At 28.1% G+C, this 22,157-nt stretch overlaps 2 protein-coding genes across 2 annotated transcripts; both read right to left on the bottom strand.

Moving 5' to 3' along the window:
- Positions 1-4,704: 4,704 nt before the first annotated feature.
- On the bottom strand, positions 4,705-5,247 carry LOC145303632 (uncharacterized). The gene has a single exon (XM_080145197.1). The coding sequence runs from the start codon at positions 5,245-5,247 to the stop codon at positions 4,705-4,707; it is 543 nt and encodes a 180-aa protein (XP_080001323.1).
- Positions 5,248-5,862: 615 nt separating this feature from the next.
- Positions 5,863-6,465, bottom strand: LOC145303621 (zinc finger MYM-type protein 1-like). Its single transcript, XM_080145187.1, has one exon. It carries the CDS (start codon positions 6,463-6,465, stop codon positions 5,863-5,865), a length of 603 nt encoding a protein of 200 aa, XP_080001313.1.
- Positions 6,466-22,157: the final 15,692 nt, after the last annotated feature.

Genomic DNA, 22,157 nt, shown 5'->3' with positions numbered 1-22,157 from the left:
GCTACATCGATTACTGTACAAAAACTATGTAGATAAATCGATTATTATATTAAACTCTGTAGATACATCTATTACTATAATAAAACTATGTAGATACATCTATTACTATAGTAAAACTCTGTAGATACATATATTACTATTTTTAAAACTATGTAGATCCATCGATTACTATTTTAAAACTATGTAGATACATCGATTACTATTTTTAAAACTATGTAGATACATCGATTACTATACTAAAACTATGTAGATACATCTATTACTATAGTAAAACTATGTAGATACATCTATTACTATACTAAAACTATGTAGATACATCTATTACTATACTAAAACTATGTAGATACATCTATAACTATACTAAAACCATGTAGATACATCGATTACTATATTAAAACTATGTAGATACATCTATTGCTATACTAACACTATGTAGATACATCTATTACTATACTAAAACTATGTAGATACATCTATTTCTATACTAAAACTATAGATACATCTATTACTATACATAAACTATGTAGATACATCTATCACGATACTAAAACTATGTAGATACATCGATTACTATGCTGAAACTCTGTAGATACATCGATTACTATACTAAAACTATGTAGATACATCGATTTCTATACTAAAACTATGTAGATACATCGATTACTATACTAAAACTATGTAGATATATCTATTACTATACTAAAACTATGTAGATTCATCTATTACTATACTAACACTATGTAGATACATCTATTACTATACTAAAACTTTGTATTTACATCGATTACTATATTAAAACTATGTAGATACATCGATTACTCTATTAAAACTATGTAGATACATCGATTACTGTACTAACATTATGTAGATAAATCGATTACTATACAAAACTATGTAGATACATCTATTACTATACTAAAACTATGTAGATACATCTATTACTATACTAAAACTATGTAGATACAACTATTTCTATACTAAAACTATGTAGATACATCGATTACTATACTAAAACAATGTAGATACATCTATTACTATACTAAAACTATGTAGATACAACTATTATTATACTAAAACTATGTAGATACATCGATTACTATACTAAAACTATGTAGCTACATCGATTACTGTACAAAAATTATGTAGATAAATCGATTACTATATTAAACTCTGTAGATACATCTATTACTATAGTAAAGCTATGTAGATACATCTATTACTATAGTAAAACTATGTAGATCCATCGATTACTATTTTTAAAACTATGTAGATACATCGATTTCTATTTTTAAAACTATGTAGATACATCGATTACTATACTAAAACTATGTAGATACATCGATTACTATATTAAAACTATGTAGATACATCTATTGCTATACTAACACTATGTAGATACATCTATTACTATACTAAAACAATGTAGATACATCTATTACTATACTAAAATTATAGATACATCTATTACTATACTAAAACTTTGTATTTACATCGATTACTATATTAAAACTATGTAGATACATCGATTACTCTATTAAAACTATGTAGATACATCGATTACTGTACAAACATTATGTAGATAAATCGATTACTATACAAAACTATGTAGATACATCTATTACTATACTTAAACTATGTAGATACATCTATTACTATACTAAAACTATGTAGATACAACTATTTCTATACTAAAACTATGTAGATACATCGATTACTATACTAAAACTATGTAGATACATCTATTACTATACTAAAACTATGTAGCTACATCGATTACTGTACAAAAATTATGTAGATAAATCGATTACTATATTAAACTCTGTAGATACATCTATTACTATAGTAAAGCTATGTAGATACATCTATTACTATAGTAAAACTCTGTAGATACATCTATTACTATTTTTAAAACTATGTAGATCCATCGATTACTATTTTTAAAACTATGTAGATACATCGATTACTATTTTTAAAACTATGTAGATACATCGATTACTATACTAAAACTATGTAGATACATCGATTACTATATTAAAACTATGTAGATACATCGATTACTATTTTAAAACTATGTAGATACATCGATTCCTATACTACAACTATGTAGATACATCGATTACTATTTTAAAACTATGTAGATACATCGATTACTATACTAAACTATGTAGATACATCTATTGCTATACTATAAATATGTAGATACATCGATTACTCTATTAAAACTATGTAGATACATCTATCACTATACTAAAACTATGTAGATACATCTATTACTATATTAAAACTATGTAGATAGATCTATTACTATACTAAAACTATGTAGATACATCTATTACTATACTAAAACTATGTAGATACAACTATTTCTATACTAAAACTATGTAGATACATCGATTACTATACTAAAACTATGTAGATACATCTATTACTATACTAAAACTATGTAGATACATCTATAATTATATACTAAAACTATGTAGATACATCGATTACTATACTAAAACTATGTAGCTACATCGATTACTGTACAAAAACTATGTAGATAAATCGATTATTATATTAAACTCTGTAGATACATCTATTACTATAATAAAACTATGTAGATACATCTATTACTATAGTAAAACTCTGTAGATACATCTATTACTATTTTTAAAACTATGTAGATCCATCGATTACTATTTTAAAACTATGTAGATACATCGATTACTATTTTTAAAACTATGTAGATACATCGATTACTATACTAAAACTATGTAGATACATCTATTACTATAGTAAAACTATGTAGATACATCTATTACTATACTAAAACTATGTAGATACATCTATTACTATACTAAAACTATGTAGATACATCTATTTCTATACTACAACTATAGATACATCTATTACTATACATAAACGATGTAGATACATCTATCACGATACTAAAACTATGTAGATACATCGATTACTATGCTGAAACTCTGTAGATACATCGATTACTATACTAAAACTATGTAGATACATCGATTTCTATACTAAAACTATGTAGATACATCTGTTACTATACTAAAACTATGTAGATTCATCTATTACTATACTAACACTATGTAGATACATCTATTACTATACTAAAACTTTGTATTTACATCGATTACTATATTAAAACTATGTAGATACATCGATTACTCTATTAAAACTATGTAGATACATCGATTACTGTACTAACATTATGTAGATAAATCGATTACTATACAAAACTATGTAGATACATCTATTACTATACTAAAACTATGTAGATACATCTATTACTATACAAAAACTATGTAGATACAACTATTTCTATACTAAAACTATGTAGATACATCGATTACTATACTAAAACTATGTAGATACATCTATTACTATACTAAAACTATGTAGATGCAACTATTATTATACTTAAACTATGTAGATACATCGATTACTATACTAAAACTATGTAGCTACATCGATTACTGTACAAAAGTTATGTAGATAAATCGATTACTATATTAAACTCTGTAGATACATCTATTACTATAGTAAAGCTCTGTAGATACATCTATTACTATAGTAAAACTCTGTAGATACATCTATTACTATTTTTAAAACTATGTAGATCCATCGATTACTATTTTTAAAACTATGTAGATACATCGATTACTATTTTTAAAACTATGTAGATACATCGATTACTATACTAAAACTATGTAGATACATCGATTACTATATTAAAACTATGTAGATACATCTATTGCTATACTAACACTATGTAGATACATCTATTACTATACTAAAACTATGTAGATACATCTATTACTATACTAAAATTATAGATACATCTATTACTATACTAAAACTATGTAGATACATCTATCACGATACTAAAACTATGTAGATACATCGATTACTATGCTGAAACTCTGTGGATACATCGATTACTATACTAAAACTATGTAGATACATCGATTACTATACTAAAACTATGTAGATACATCGATTACTATACTAAAACTATGTAGATACATCTATTACTATACTTAAACTATGTAGATACATCTATTACTATACTAACACTATGTAGATACATCGATTACTATATTAAAACTATGTAGATACATCGATTTCTGTACAAAAACTGTGTAGATAAATCGATTACTATACTAAAACTATGTAGATACATCGATTACTATACTAAAACTATGTAGATACATCTATTACTATAGTAAAACTCTGTAGATACATCTATTACTATATTTAAACTATGTAGATACATCGATTACTATTTTAAATCTATGTAGATACATCTATTACTATACTAAATCTATGTAGATACATCTATTACTATACTAAAACTATGTAGATACATCTATTACTCAGTGGCGTACCTATGTAAAATGGCGCTCATGGCAAAGTTTTAATGTGCGCCCCTTCTTTATAATTTATACCTTAGATATACCTAACCTACATAATATTATAATACAGGCACAATTTTAACGAAAGATAAACCATGAAATGAATGTTTTAATAAAGTACTTATATGGTTATTCTTGCTTTAAAAAATAAAATTCTAAATTATCCAAAAGGAAAGGACTACAACATACTTCATTTATTTTTATTATGAAGAAATTGAAGGATAACAAACATACCACAATAAACCTCAATAAATCCGGCCTTTTTTGCTTCAATAATAACATTCTAAAATAACACTTTTCGTGCCTTTATGGAAGCAAATTCGTCTATGATTTTATCAAAGTTAGTTTTCTCTAATTCTTCCCTTTCTATACTCATCAAAGCTAGATCACACAATCTGTCCTGACTCATTGAGGCTTGGAGACATGAAAGAATTAGTTTCAGTTTACTGAAACTTCGCTCGCAGCTTGCAATAGATACTGCTATTGTCAACATTATTTGCAAAGCAATTCGAAGATTGGGAAATACGCTCTCATCACCATATTCAACTATGAATGTCAGAAGGTCTTCAGGACGCGATAACTTTAAGTTGGCACGACTTGATATCAACATTTTGCAATCAATAATCTCCTCATATAATTGCTTGCCATCTATGTCTGAACTGTACACAGCTCCTAAATTTTCACACATAGACTCTAATTGTTCACAGTCAGGACCGTAACAAAGGCCTTGGACATCCAACAGAAAACCAAATTTGGAATCGATGTCAAATAACCGGGAGAATCGATCATCCATCTCTTTGTGCAGGCGGTCTAGAGCTCCCTTCATGACTCGTTTCATTTCATCTGTTCTTGATAACCCGGAATCTCGTGCATTTTCACCAGCCATTCTTGTTTTCCCCTTGTCCTCCTTTTGATTTCAACGTCCCATTTTTCACAAAGGTTCTTGCCATCTTCCAAGCATTCATCAACTAAATTTTCTCTTGCATCATTGAAATGATCTCTTAGGCCTTTTATGTCTAGGGCAGCATTGTGAAAATTCATTGTCTTGTCTTGCAATCGTTTTTGCACTCTATCTATTGGCGTAAGTATTTTGTGCCAAAAACCCAACAATGTTAGAAACTCGTATGTTAGTATGCGATTTACTAGTTGTTTAGCGTCACTCTGGGTATCAATTGTTTGGCTGACATCTTCTATCATGCTGTCTAGTACATCAACGATTTTGTCAAGATACATTTGTACAGGCTTCACTGCTTCTGTTCTAGAACTCCAACGGCTTTCTGCTTCAGCCTTTAAAACCAGTGGGACAGCATCTTTTAATTTCTCCCACCGCTGTGTGGAACGGGAAAAGAAGCTATACAATGAGTCAATAACTCCAAAGAACGAGACCATTTCTGTGTCTTGCCTGGCTGCCTGAACACCTACAAGGTTAAGTGAATTGTTATCACAATTTACAAACACTGCCAGCTTGTTTTTTTAAATTTATTCTTTGCTGCACACCATTTCTGTGTCCCGCCATCACAGCAGCATTGTCATAACATTGTGACCGACAATCTTCTATCTTCATCTGGTCTTTCTCCAGTTGTTGCATGATAACTTCAACGAAGCTTGCAGCATCCTTCTGACGTATATGGAGAAAACCCAGAAAGGACTCTCTAACACAAACTGTTTTCCTTTCAAAATCAATATCCACAAACCTTACAACTTCTGAAATCTGCTCACGATGTGCCTGGTCCGGGGTTGAGTCGAATAGAAGACCATAATACTTAGCTTTTTTAATGCTGTCTAGTAAATTCTTGCGAACGGTAGATGCCATAATATGAATAAATTCATTCTGAACACCTGGGGAAATGTAAGATAATGCGTAAGGATGACTTTCAATAAGAGCGAGGTGCTCTCGCATCACAGGATCAAAGACGGCAAGAAATTTCAATAAACCAAGGAAATTACCCACATTTGAGTTACCATCTGCCTGAAGTGATTCCCTGTGTCCTCGCAAAGCAAGGTTCTGTTTTGTCAAGTATTTGATACCGTATAATATTCTCATGAGAATGTCACGCCATTTCTGCTTTTCTTTTTCAATTTGTAACTGGAGTTCTACGTCAAGAATCCCTTTTTTTCAGTCAGATTTCTTTCCAGTTCTTTCCACAGTGTAAAACACTCTCGATGATTCTTAGCATTTTCGTGAACGGTCATCCTTTCAGGTGCTGACTAAATCCACCCTCCTGCTGCAATGTGGATTGATGCTCTGATCGGGAATAGAGCATGCAGCAGATGCAATATGCAGACTTTTTGGAAGGCGAATACACTAGCCAAGAGCGAGTCACCTCCTCGCCATTTGCTAATTTCCTCTTGAACCAGTTACTACTCATTGTGCGATGATTTATAGGCAGAAAAGGTCCATGACTGTTCTGAAAATATTTTGAACCAAGCTTTGTGATTTCTGTTCTCATTTTATCTGACAAAATAGGTTTTCCAGTATCCTTACTAAAATTTAAGAGTCCAATATCGTGTTCTGCAATGAACTCTGGTGCATCAGATTCCATAAATCTATGTACTTTGTCGTTTTCTGATTCCATGCTCCCAACATGACAAGCCTTCTCCCTCAACTTAGGATCTCCATTAGATTGTGCCTTTGAACCATCTTCAGATTCAACAGTACTAACAGAAGGTGCAGGCTTCTTGAACAAACGCATTAAGACTTTACTTGACTTTTCAGCTTCTGCTGCTTCCCGCTTTCGCCTTTTTCGTCCTTCAGCCCCACTTTCCTTTTTCTTTGTTATGGTTCGTTTCATGGTTTGATCTGTAAAAATAACCTTAAGTCCTGATGGTAATACGAATAATGAAATTTAATAAAATTAACAAAAGATAAAAAGTATATGCGATGTGGATGTAACAGGGTTTTTAATAGTTAATTTAGTGAATATAATTCTGGCATTTTTATTGTGTTCGCTTATCTTTCGCGGAAAGACAAAACAAAAGTTGACAAAATGCGTCCTAGCCGCTAAAAACTGATGGGGTGCAGTTATGACAGCCGGCTTATCATTATAAGCCTCCGAGTAGTTTTTGATTGTGTTCGAAAGATTAAAGTCTAAAATAATCTTCAAAAGAAAAAAAAAAATGTATTTTCACACGTGAAAAAAAAAGTTATGAAGAAAGATACGAAAAATCAAAAATATAGCTAAATTTCAAAGCTTTAGAATTTTCGTAAACATTTTCATTATAACTTTTTTTTTTTTTTGTAAAAATACATGTTTTCTTTTGAAGAATAACTTTAGGCTTTAATCACCATCAAAAACTAATGGGAAACTTATAAAAAATGATAATAACCTGACCTTCATAACCAAAACAATAATTATTTTAGCATGCAGATTGAGAGATGAGTTTTGCATTTAAATTTAACATAAAATTGATTTCCCATACCATGACCATTCTTACTTTTAAAGCAATTAACAATTTTTTTTCCAGATATTATTACAAATTAATATATGCTCACAGTCACTTATATTTCTATAGTAGCAGATGAATGGATGCAATGTAGCTTGATTTTTATTTCAGTGGAATCTTTAAGCCACATCTTGCAAAATAAATGAATAATTCTCAAAAATGCCCAGAATTTATTTCCGATAACAAATTTATTGGTGCTCATGCAGAATGCGGACCATGATATTTTTTGATAAGATCAAGTTTAATTTACAACATTTTTGTTTATTTAATTGTTAGGTGGAAGAAGAAAAGTTATAAAATGTTATCTCCTCCTCATTTAAAAAAAAAATGAATTTCTAAATAACATTATTTCAGCAGTCACGGCTTATATTCTGCATACATACCAAATTTATTTTATTAACCATCCGAAAATACTTAAATAACTAAGAAATATTTTAAATTAAATTTACATGTGAATAAATTCTAAAAGAATTGAAATATTTCTTTGTCAAGTTTTTCAGTGTGTTCATGTGTAATCTTTTAAAATAAAATGTAGAATACCACTTTTGTTTATGAGAGAGAATTTTACTGAAAACTTATTTTAAAATAAATAAATAAATAATAATAATAATAATAATAATAATAATAATAATAATAATAATAATAAGAAGAAGAAGAAGAAGAAGAAGAAGAAGAAGAAGATAAATAGTAGTTTTATATAGTAAAAATATCTACTTAAATTCTACATTTAGATTAAAATATAACTTACATTTTTATGGTGACTGACAAAATTTCAATCTTCTAGTCTGTATTTGTGGGTCTTGTCAGTTCCAAGACAAACTCAACTGGCAAAACGGTTTCAGTAAAATTAATTTTTATTGCTTTTTATCTTCACCCATCCCCCTGTTATATATTTAGAACTTGGTTTTACAAACCAGTAAACAGAGAGCAGCCTCAACCAATAAATAGCCAGCAGCTTAAAAACCAAAGTTAAGACCTTTTAGCACCTTCTTGTTAGATTTGTCAATGCTGAAGGACTGGAATCAAAAGGTCATGTTTTATGGTTGTTTTTTTTTCCTACACAGCTAAAATAAATCCGCATCATATATTTGTTATTAGGTTTTAGTTGTACTGGTAGCTTAAAAATAAATATTCCTCATTTTATCTTTTAGTACCAGCTATGGAAAAGTTTAACATTTTTTTTTTCAGAATCGTTTTTGAAATTGGAAATTAGGCTAATAATTTAGATAATTTTAGGTCACTTTTATTATTTTGGAATTTCTTAAGAATTTTATAGGGGTTACTCTCAAGGACATCCCTGAAAAAAATTATTTTGTAAATTTATGATTTTTTGACACTATATGATAGGTTAGAAATATTCAGGAAGCTGGAAGATCGGAGCAAAAACTCGCATTTTCAGGAAGGTATAGACGAAAGTTTTAAAAGTTGGATCAAAATACTGTGGTATTTTGAGGGTTAAAAAGTTTCTGAAGAAGTTTTCTAATAAAAATTGTTGGATTGAGATAGTACTAAAAGTTTAAGATTTTTACCATCCTATTACTAGTTTCTTATTTAAAAAAATAGCATACTTTTATCATAACTTGGTGTTTCCAACCCTTATCAATTAATTTTGAAGACTATAGGCCTGTGAAATTGTTGAAATTGTTATCAGAACTTTTTAGTATCTGGCTTACTTGCAAATTTATTCCAAAATTAAGGTGTGATGTCAGTTTAGCAAATGTCTAAATTAATTATTACATCTAATAGGGGAGGGAATATTTTTCATTATCATTGAAAATAGACCCGACTTTCAACAGAAACTGTGAGTGAACGGAACAAGAACTTTTTACCATTTTTGGTCTAGAAAAAATATATGAAAAAAAAATGCATTACCATATCAGCCACACCCTTTTTTATTGGATTTTAGTGCATGTGGGTAAAAAATAAAAAAAAACCCTTAATATCTCTATAAGGATTCACTTTTTAGCAAATCTGATGCCATTTTTGGATTCCTTGGGTCAAAATACTTACCTGTGCAAATTTTCAGAGCCACACGATCTTTCAATCAGAAAATATTCAAAGAAATGACATCACAAAATGTATCCCGGGAGCCACATTATGCAGCAAAAACTAAAACAAAAAATGCTCTAAATCGGAAACCGCGTGGAATTAGATGCTCAAATTTTCAGGATTTCTTAGTTTCTATATTGTCTACCTGCACTGCAAATTACAGCCTAATTTGAGCGTATGGGTGTCCAGCCCTGGATAATTTGACATGGAATGCATAAAAAAGGGTGGTGGCCTTCCGTTTATTCCGGTTTGAATATATCGGAATTATGCGGAAAAACTCGCTCCAGTAATTACGCATATGTTCAAATTTTAATTTTTGTCAAGCAAATTTTGCGCCCATGTCAGAGTGGCGCCCATGGCACGGGCCATGCCTGCCATATCCTAGATACGCCACTGCTATTACTATACTAAAACTATGTAGATACATCTATTGCTATACTAAAACTATGTAGATACATCGATTACTATATTAAAACTATGTAGATACATCTATTGCTATACTAAAACTACGTAGATACATCTATCACTATACTAAAACTATGTTAATACATCGATTACTATATTAAAACTATGTAGATACATCTATTACTATACTAAAACTATGTAGATACATCTATTGCTATACTAAAACGACGTAGATACATCTATCACTATACTAAAACTATGGTAATACATCGATTACTATACTAAAACCATGTAGATACATCGATTACTAAACTAAAACTATGTAGATACATCGATTACTATATTAAACTATGTAGATACATCGATTACTATACTAAAACTATGTAGATACATCTATTACTATACTAAAACTATGTAGATACATCAATTACTATACTAAAACTATGTAGATACATCTATTACTATACTAAAACAATGTAGATACATCTATCACTATACTAAAACAATGTAGATCCATCTATTACTATACTAACACTATGTTGATACATCTATTACTATACTAAAACTATGTAGATACATCTATTACTATACTAAAACTATGTAGATACATCTATTACTATACTAAAACTATGTAGATACATCTATTACTATACTGAAACCATGTAGTTACATCTATTACTATACTAAAACTATGTAGATACATCTATTACTATACTAAAACTATGTAGATACATCTATTACTATACTAAAACTCTGTAGATACATCTATAACTCTACTAAATCTATGTAGATACATCTATTACTATACTAAAACTATGTAGATACATCTATTACTATACTAAAACTATGTAGATACATCTATTACTATACTAAAACTATGTAGATACATCTATTACTATACTAAAACTATGTAGATACATCTATTACTATACTAAAACTATGTAGATACATCTATTACTATACTAAAACTATGTAGATACATCATTACTATACTAAAACTATGTAGATACATCTATTACAATACTAAAACTATGTAGGTACATCTATTACAATACTAAAACTATGTAGATACATCTATTACTATACTAAAACTATGTAGATACATCTATTACTATACTAAAACTATGTAGATACATCGATTACTATATTAAAACTATGTAGATACATCTATTACTATACGAAAACTATGTAGATACATCTATTACTATACGAAAACTATGTAGATACATCTATTACTATACAAAAACTGAGTTCTTAATTACTACTACTAGTAGGGTGGGAAGAAAGTTCTTACGAAATTATTAATTTTGATTTCAAGTGATGTATTTACAAAAAAGTTTTCTTTATAATACCTTCACTTTATATATAATTTGTAAAGATCGTTTTTTCGTATAAATTTGAGTTTCAATCAACGCACAATTGTTGAAGAACGTGCTTCTGGATTAGACGTAGCGTATACAATGATTTTCAACTATTCGAAAAAGATTAAAAAGACAAAAAAAAAACTTGATAGATGGGTGCCTCACGAATTAAACAACAACAAACAGAAACACCATCATAAACTCTCATCTTCCCTTCTTTTACGTAACAAAAACGACCCGTTCCTCAACTAGGTTATAACTCACAATGCCCGACCGCAAGTTGTAACATATAAATCTTGTTTTCTGGTGACGATGGAGTCGCTGAAGGCGTTCTTTATATTGTTTAGGTTTTTGAATCATTTCTCATGCAGAAAGTGGTTGTCATTCTTGAAAAAGTGGTAGTCGGTAGGTGAGATATCTGGTGAGTATGTCGGATGAGGCAGAGTTTTTAGCCCAATTCGTTCAATTTCTGCAGGGTCGGTTTAGAAATGTGTGGTCGTGGATTGTTGTGTAGGAGAATTGGGCCTTTTCAGTTGACTGATGCTGGGTGTTGTTGTTGTTGTTGTTGAAGTTTTGGATGCATTTAATCTATTTGTTGACAGTACTTCTCTGCCGTGATGCTTTTACCTGCATTCAAAAAACTGTAATGGATGAAACCGGTCGCAGACCACCAAACAGTCAGCATGACCTTCTTTTGGTGCAATTCTGACTTCGGGAAGTGCCGAGGTGTCTAACCATTGAGCTGAGTGTCGCCGTCGTAAAGAACTCACTTTTCATCACAAGTCCCAAACCAGTCAAGAAACAGGCCGTTATTGATGCATATTCCAATCTCTCTCAAGTGGTTGGAAATCATCGTATACATTACGTTTAATTCAGAAGCAATTTCTTGAACAGTTGTACATTGGCTCTGACAAAAGCTCTTAATGGATCTTTGTCGACCACTTCACTCATCATCTTCAAGACTCTTGTCGCTGCTGCCCCGAAATTTTCTGAAACGACCATTGTGCTGTGCGTTCATTAATAGTTCCTGAACAAAACGCTTCGTTGATATTGCGAGCTGTTTCAGCAGCTTTTCGGCCTCGCTTGAATTGACATAAGAAAATTGGCGAATTTGCTTTTTTTTTCATCTTGTATTCAACGACTGTGATTTGAACGATTAGATTGAGCGAAAAAAAAAGCACTATTGAAAATGATATATGAACTAAATGTATTATAAAGACAACTTATTCGAAAATACATCATTTGAAATCCACATTAAAAATTCCGCAAGAACTTTCTCGTCAACCTAATATATTAAACACACATGTGTTAAGATAAGCTCAATCATTAATCTGATACATTCCCAAACAAAAACCAGTGCGTCCCCCTAGATCAGATCAATAGATTAGAAAGGAAAACTCAACATGACTTTTGTGAAGCCCATTCGGTGGCTGATATAATCATAAACTCATGGGCAGAAGAACCAATAAATCTGATTGGATAGCTAATTAAACTAAAAATCACGTGTGTATATATACACACTGCTGATTTTTTTTTTTTTTTTTACACTGTGATCACCACTTATCATGGCCCGGAAGCCACTCAGGGATAAGGGTTATTGCAAGTACATTACGTTAGTGTGGAGATTTGATGAAGTGTTTAATTAAGGGGGCGGTTCATTAGGAATTTGTTAACATTGGACTTGAAGACATCCAAGTTGTAGTCCGGAGGGAAGCAGGCAGACGGAACACAGTTCCACAGGCGTGCAGTTCTTAGAAAGAAGCTTTGTTCATGGAATCCGCGTTTTGATTTAGGCACAGATATAGAGTGGGGGAAATTTTTCACAGTGGATTCAGCTAGACGGGTGTTTTTCGTGAAAGATTGGCGAGGGGGGACCAGAGATTGGAGTTCAGACGAGCACCTGCCATGGAAATAACGATAAAACAAGGATAGGCTTGCAACGTCTCTTCTGTGGGAGAGAGGTTGCAGGGTAGAGAAAAGGGCATCCCCCACTAAGCCACGAAGTCTATTTTGTACTCTGTCAAGGCAGGATAGGCTGGTTTTAGCAGCTCCTGCCCAGATATGGCAACAGTATTCCATCCTTGGACGTACTTGGCTTTTATAAAGATAGAGAATTGCATCAGTAGTGAGATATCTTCTGGAGCGGTAGAAGGATCCCACCATCTTTTCAGCGACCTTGGCAACAGACTTGATGTACGCGTTCCATTTCAGATCCAAAATTTAAGACCACTTAAAAATCTTTAAAAAAAACACTTTTTTTTAAGGATAGATTTTAAACTCTTCCGACTTAAGGTTACTAATACTACAATCTAAAAGGTTATGGAAACAAAAATTTGCATTTTTATTAAATTAGGCTTTTTACACATGATCAAAAATATAAGACCAAGAGTATAAATTGTTAGATTCATGGTAATTCTAATGTTTTTAGTTCAGTTAGAGATTAGCAATCACTGTGTAAAGGTGTTACCATGCCTAAATCAAGAAAACTAAACGAAGTTGAGCGCTCTCGAATTCTAGGATTCCATAAGCAAGGTTTGTCACAGCAAGCAATAGCAGCTAAGGTAAATCGCAGTAAAACTGTTATTTGCAACTTTCTAAAGAACACTGGAAATTATGGAAAACCAAAATCTTTTGGTAGGCCCCCGTCAAATTTCTCCTGAATTGAGTAGGAGAATCAGACAGGTTGTTATGAATAACAAAGGACTTTCTTCTAGTCAAATTAAGGCGGTTACAGATGCTGATTGCAGTCCAATAACCATCAGACGACACTTACAACAAAAAGACATGGTAAATAAAAAAAAGTAAACAAATTCCTCGATTGCTTCCACGTCACAAAGTGGACCGCTTAAGATTTGGTCATCAATACCAAACCTTGGACGTTGAGAAGTGGAAGAAAGTTCTGTTTTCTGATGAGAAACAATTCAATTAAGATGGTCCTGATGGCTTCCAGCGATATTGGCATGACAAAAAGATATCCCTTGAAATTTTTTCCACATGTCATAGTGGTGGAGGGTCCGTAATGGTATGGGGGGCATTTTCTTACAGAGGGATGATGGAGCTCCAGGTGGTGCAGAGTCGTCAGACAGCAGCTGGTTATGTTAGCATGCTGCAAAAAAGCATCTTTGATGATGGAGGGTCATCGTTTGTGTAAGGATGGATGGTTATTTCAACAGGATAATGCTGCAATCCACACTGCAAGACGGTACTTGAGTTTTCTACAAGAAAATGGAGTCCATCTCTTGGGACATCCTGCATGCTCATCGGACTGGAACCCAATTGAAAATGTTTGGGGATGGATGACAAGAGAGGTTTATCAAAATGGCAAACAATATTCAACAAAAAATGAACTTTGTGAAGCCATCTTCAGAAACTGGAGCAGGATCCACCACACCTTAATAGAAACTCTTATTTCTAGCATGCCCCAAAGAATTTTTTAAGTCATCAAAAGCAATAGAGGTAGAACTCATTATTAAGTTTGATTATTGAATGTTTTCATACACTTTTTGTACAATTTAATAGAATTTTTGTCTCTGGTCTTATAATTTTGATTATGTGTAAAAAGCCTAATTTAATAAAAATGTAAATTTTAAAAATAAATCTTTTGAATATAGCTTTATGTTTCCATAACCTTTTAGATTGCAGTATTGGTAACCTTAAGTCGGAAGAGTTAAAATCTATCCTTACAAAAATTGATTATTTGTTTTAAAGATTTTTAAGTGATCTTAAATTTTTGATTAGCAGTGTATATATATATATATATATATATATATATATATAAACACAAATTCTATGCATTTTAACCTTACGATTTCCTATGAGGATTAAACAAGGAAGATACTAGTGAGCTTAATTGCTATATATTTTTATAACTCTCTACCTTGTTCTACTCGTATTAAACACTGGTTGAAGTTAATCCGAAAAGCAATATATATATATATATATATATATATATATATATATATATATATATATATATAATTTAAGAGAGAGATTTTATACTCTTTTTTTTCTCCATGTTTAAAGGTTTCAGGTGTTACATATCTGCATAATGAAAGGGCTACACTCACTGACCCCTTCACATGTTTACTGATTATTTCATATATCAGTGTTTTTTCTTTTTCTTTTTTTTTTTTGCTCACTGCTTATATTATTTATCAGAAGAAGAAAACGCTAAAATAAAACAAAAAGAACTACATTCTACTTCCTCTTTTCTCTCTCAGATTAAAGTGTAAACCAATGATCTTTGATGCTGATTGGCACCAGTGGCGTTGGATGGTCCAATAGCACCATTTTATTTAACGACGCAGAATCAGTCTCTTTTTATTGTTTAAGGCAGGGTATTTGCTAGATCAATATTCAGTGTTGATAACAGGGTCACAACGGGTGATGACAGGGTGATCTCGCTTTTCGAAAGCTTTTATTTGGCTCGATAGTTAAAGCGAAAATCATTGGCTGAGAACGATTGAACTCTTCCAATCTAAAACTGTTCTTATTTAATCTCTTTACAAAAATTCAATGTATAATATTGATTAAGTTCCACATTTTCAGATTATCGAAACAGTATTTGAATAAAAAACTCATTTAATATTTGCAGAACCTGTGTCAACTTTTACAAGTTTTATCATATTTATATATTATATGAACCCGTTCCTTCCTAATGTTAAACTTATCCCTAATAAAAAAGTGACCCAATAGGTTATCTCCACTTGTCTATAATGAAAATAGATTATTTCCCCTTGTCTATTACATTCATTAATTACCTCCCTGTACTTCTAAAATAGACTCATTTGATTGTGCACATTAATGCTTTTTGACCAATCACTAAGCACTTAATTTAGCGAAATAAAAGCTGAAAATCTTATGTGCAATGCACATCCCTCTTTGAATAGTCTTCACTAGACACAACATATTTACATATGACAAAACCTTTAAAAGAAAACCTTTTTTACGTGTTGTAAGAGAAAATAAACATATAAATACAACGGTTTGCTGTGATACATTAAACAGTGTCCTATCAAAGTTAATAGATAAATGAGCTCAAAAGCAGGTAGGTTGGTCTTTAAATTAAGCCTCAAACACACTTTGATTGCAAGATATTTATTTTTATTATTATAATTTCAATACATATATTTTTTATTCAGGTCTTTTTTATTATTATAATTTCAATATATATATTATTTATTAATGTTTATAATTCTAATAATTTCAATACCCATATTATTTATTCATGACTTTTTTATTATTATAATTTCAATAGATATATCATTATTAGTGACTTTTTATTATTGTGATTTCAATACGTATATTATTATTCATGTTTTTTATTATTATAATTTCAATACATATAGTATTATTCATGTTTTTTATTATTATTATTTCTATATATATTTATTGATTTTTTTTATTATTATAATTATTATACATATTTATCCATGTCTTTTATTATTATAATTTCAATACATATATTATTTATTCATATCTTTTTATTCCTATAATTTCAATACATATATTATTATTCATGTCTTTTTTATCATTACAATTTCAATACATATATTATTCATTAATGTCTTTTTTATTATTATGATTTCAATACATATTTATTCATGTCTTTTTTATTATAATTTCAATACATATATTATTTATTCATGTCTTTGTTATTATTATAATTTCAATATATATATATTATTGTGCATGTCTTTTTTATTATTTAAAATTCAATACATACATTATTAATCATGTCTTTTTATTATTATAATTTAAGTAGATATATTATTATGGACGTCTTTTTATTATTATCATTGCAATACATATATTATTATTCATGTCTTTTATATTATTATGATTTATATACATATTTACTCATTTACTCATGTCTTTTATTATTATAATTGCAATATATTATCTATTCATGTCTTTTTTATCATTATAATTTAAATACATATATTTTTTATTTATGTACTTTTTATTATTATACTTTCAATACATATATTATTCATTAATATTTTGTTTATTATTATAATTTCATACATATATTATTGTTCATGTTTTTTTATTATTATAATTTCTATACATATTTATTCATATTTTTTATTATTATAATTATTATTGATATATTATTACTCATGTCTTTTTTTATAAATATGATTTCGATACATATAATATTATTCATATGTTTTTCATTATTTTGATTTTCATACATATATTATTTATTAATATCTTTGTTATTATTATAATTTCAATATATATATAATTGTTCATGTCTTTTTATTATTTAAATTTAATAACATATTATTAAAAATATCTTTTTTATTATTATAATTTCTATACATATTTGTTCATGTCTTTTTATTATTATAATTTCAATACATTTTTTATCTAATCATATCTTTTATGTTATTATAATTTCAATACATATATTATTATTTATGTCTTTTTATTATTATAATTTCAATATGTATATTATTTATTCATGTGTTTTTTGTTATTATTATTTGAATACATATTTTATTGTTCATGATGGTTTTATTATAATTCCAATACATACATTGTTTAATCATGGCTTTTTATTATTATAATTTCAATACATATATTATTTATTCATATGTTTTTTATTAAAATAATTTCAATACATTTATTTATTCATGTTTTTTTAATTATTATAATTTCAATACGTATGAAATTTATTCATGTCTTTTATAATTACAATTTCAATACATATATTATTATTATTATTATTATTATTATTATTATTATTATTATTATTATTATTATTATTATTCATGTCTGTTTTATTATTATAACTTCAATACATAAATTATTTATTCATGTCTTTTTAATTATTATAATTTCAATATATATATATTAATTATTCATGTCTTTTTATTATTATGATTTAAATACATACAATAATTTTCATGTCTTTATTATTATGATTTAAATACATACAATAATTTTCATGTGTTTTTATTATTATAATTTCAATACACATATTATAGTTCATTTCTTTTTATTATTGTTATTTCAATACATAAATTATTCGTCATGGCTTTCTTAATATTATAATGTCAATAGATATATTTATTCAAGGTTTTTTAAATTTCTATAATTCTAATACATATATTATTATTCATATCTTTTTATTACTATGATTTCAATACATATATTATTATTCATGTCTTTTTCTATTATTATAATTTCAATACATATATTATTATTTATGACGTTTTTTATTATTATAATTTCAATCCATATATTATTCATTAATCTCTTTTTATTATTATGATTCAATACATATATTAGTTGTACATGTCTTTTTTATTATAATAATTTCAATACATATATCATCTATTCATGTCTTTTTCTTATTAGGATTTCAATACATATATTAATCATTAATGTCTTTTTAATTATTATAATTTCAATACATATATTAATCATTAATGTCAATTTTATTATTATAATTTTAATACATATCTTTTTAATCATGTCTTTTTTATTATAATAATATCAATACATGTATTATTGATCATGTCTTTTTATTAATATAATTTCAATACATATATTTTTAATCATGTCTTTTTTATTATAATAATATCAATACATGTATTATTGATCATGTCTTTTTATTAATATAATTTCAGTACATATATAGGTCTATTAATGTTTTTATTATTATAATTTCAATACTTATATGGATTAATTATGTTTTTATTATTATAATTTAACTACATATATTATTTATTCATGTCTTTCTTTTTATTATAATTTCAATACATATATTCTTATTCATGTTTTTATATTATTATGATTTCAATACATATAGTGTTATTTATGTTTTTTATTATAATTTCAATACATATATTATTTATTAATGTTTTTATTATAATTTCAATACATCTATTATTTATTCATGTCGTTTTTATTATTATAATTTCAATACATATATTATTATTAATGTTTTCATTATAATAATATCAATACATATATTTTTTATTCATGTCGTTTTGTTATTATAATTTCAATACATATTTTATTGTTCATGACTTTTTATTATTACAATTTCAATACACATATTATTTATTGATATTTTTTTATTATAACAATTTCAATACATATATTATTTATTCATGTCTTTTTATTTTTATGATTTCAATACATATATTATTATTCATGTGTTTTATTATTATAATTTCAATACATATATTTTCATTAATATCTATTTTATTATAATAATTTCAATAGATATATTATTATTCATGATTTTTCTTTTATTATAGTTTCAATACATATATTAGTATTCATGACATTATTTATAATTATAATTACAATACATATATTATTCATTATTCTCGTTTTTAGTATTATTTATAATTACAAGTCATATATTATTTATTCATGTCTTTTTTGTTATTATGATTTCAATACATATATTATTTTTACCATGTCTTTTTATTATTAGTATTTCAGTACATATATTATTCAGTAATATCTTTTTTATTATAATAATTTCAGTGCATATATTATTCATTAGTGTCTTTTTATTATTATAATTTTAATACATATATTATTTATTCATGTCTTTTTTATTATAATTTCAATAAATAAGTTATTATTAAGTACTTTTATATTATTATAATTTCAATACATGCATTTTTATTCATGTCCTTTTTATTATTATAATTTACATACATATGTTATTATTAATTCCTTTTTTATTATTATAATTTCAATACATAAATTATTATCAATGATTTTTATATTATTATAATTTCAATACATACAATATTTATTCATGTCATTTTAAAATTATAATTTCAATACATATATTATTTATTCATGTTTTTTATTATTAGGATTTCGATACATATATTATTTTTCATGTTATTTTTATTTTTATAATTTCAATACATATGTTATTATTAATGTCACATGAATGAATAATATATGTATTGAAATCATAATAATAAAAAAGACGAATAATAATATATGTATTGAAATTATAATAATAAAAAAGACACGAATAATAATAATATATGTATTGAAATTATGATAAAAAAGACATAAATAAATAATATATGTATTGAAATTATAATATTCAAAAAGAGACGAATAATAATATATGTATTTAAATTATAATAATAAAAAAGACACGAATGATAATATATCCATTGAAATTATGATAATAGAAAAGATATGAATAATAATATATGTATTGAAATTATGATAATAAAAAAGACATAAATGAATAATATATGTATTGAAATTATAATAATAAAAAAGACATGAATAATAATATATGTATTGAAATTATAATAAAAAAATATGTTCAAAACGTAGAGGATTTGAGACGTGTTTGAGACACGAGAGACTGTCAAATGATGTATTCGAGACATGTATGTTCGGAGGAGTAGTGTTCGAGGCGTGACCGGTGTTCAGAGAAGCAGACATTCGAGATATGTCCGAGACATAGAGTATTTGAGACGTGTTGGAGACGTAGAGGATTCGGGACACGAGAGAGTGAAAAAGGATGTGTTCGAGACACGGGTGTATTCGAGATGTGTTCAAGACACATGGATGGCGTTAGAGCAGAAACGAAAAGTCACATGCGGTCGGAAAAAGAGAAATGAACATTTAGAAAAAAATGCGTTGTTGGAATTAATCCAGATATGAAGACTTTTGTTAAAAAAAAAAAGAACCGAGTCGAGTTTTTCTTGTCTTCTGTTATCTTGCGACGTGTTAACATATTAACGATAACGTTACAAAATCACTTCATTTTGCAAACGGAGAATTAATCCACTTTATTTTGTTTACAGAATTCTTCGTTATTAGAATTTCAACTTGGTTTACTCGTTCGGGAATGAGTAATAATTTTACAATGAATTTAAACCTTACTATCAATTGCCAATATTCAAACTCTTCAGCTTAACACTCACAGGTAACATAAATTTGAATGAATACATAGATGATATTGCCAGGTCTGCTGCAAAGAAGATTAACTTCTTCTACCGAGTTAGTAAACTTCTCACGCTTCCCAATATCCTAGATCTATACAAAGCCACCGTTCGCTCATACGTAGAGTATTGTTGCCATATCTGAGCTGGTGCGCCAACTACTAGTCTTTCTCCTCTTAGACAAGGTCTTAGGAACGAGTCTCCAACCTAATGGGCCCGTATTGTTTACTAAGCTCCAGCCCCTGTCCCATCACCACAATATTTTATCCCTGTGTTTGTTTTACAAGTACTTTAATGGAATGTTCTCTGATAAACTCGCTACCCTTGTTCCCCCTCAACATAAGTACCTCTGACCAACACAATCAGCAGAAAAATCACATTCTTCCAATGAAGAGGTTTCCAGATATCGAAAGCGTTTTTCCTTGAACCGCTTGCTTTTGAAGTTTTCTCCCTACTCTCTGTTTCCTCGATTATATCACCACGCAAAAATTAAACGTTATGTGAAAAACATCTCGCTACACCGTCCC

The sequence above is a fragment of the Euprymna scolopes genome, chromosome 2 (genome assembly GCF_053919585.1).
Source record: "Euprymna scolopes isolate OS-2025 chromosome 2, ASM5391958v1, whole genome shotgun sequence".
NCBI lineage: Eukaryota > Metazoa > Mollusca > Cephalopoda > Sepiida > Sepiolidae > Euprymna > Euprymna scolopes.
Note: the sequence above shows the minus strand (reverse complement) of the source record. Positions and strands in the feature narration are given on the sequence as shown.

Excerpts from the sequence above, each read along its gene's own strand:
- LOC145303632 (XM_080145197.1), bottom strand. The coding sequence starts at position 5,247 with ATGAAGGGAGCTCTAGACCGCCTGCACAAAGAGATGGATGATCGATTC.
- LOC145303621 (XM_080145187.1), bottom strand. The coding sequence starts at position 6,465 with ATGAGAATATTATACGGTATCAAATACTTGACAAAACAGAACCTTGCT.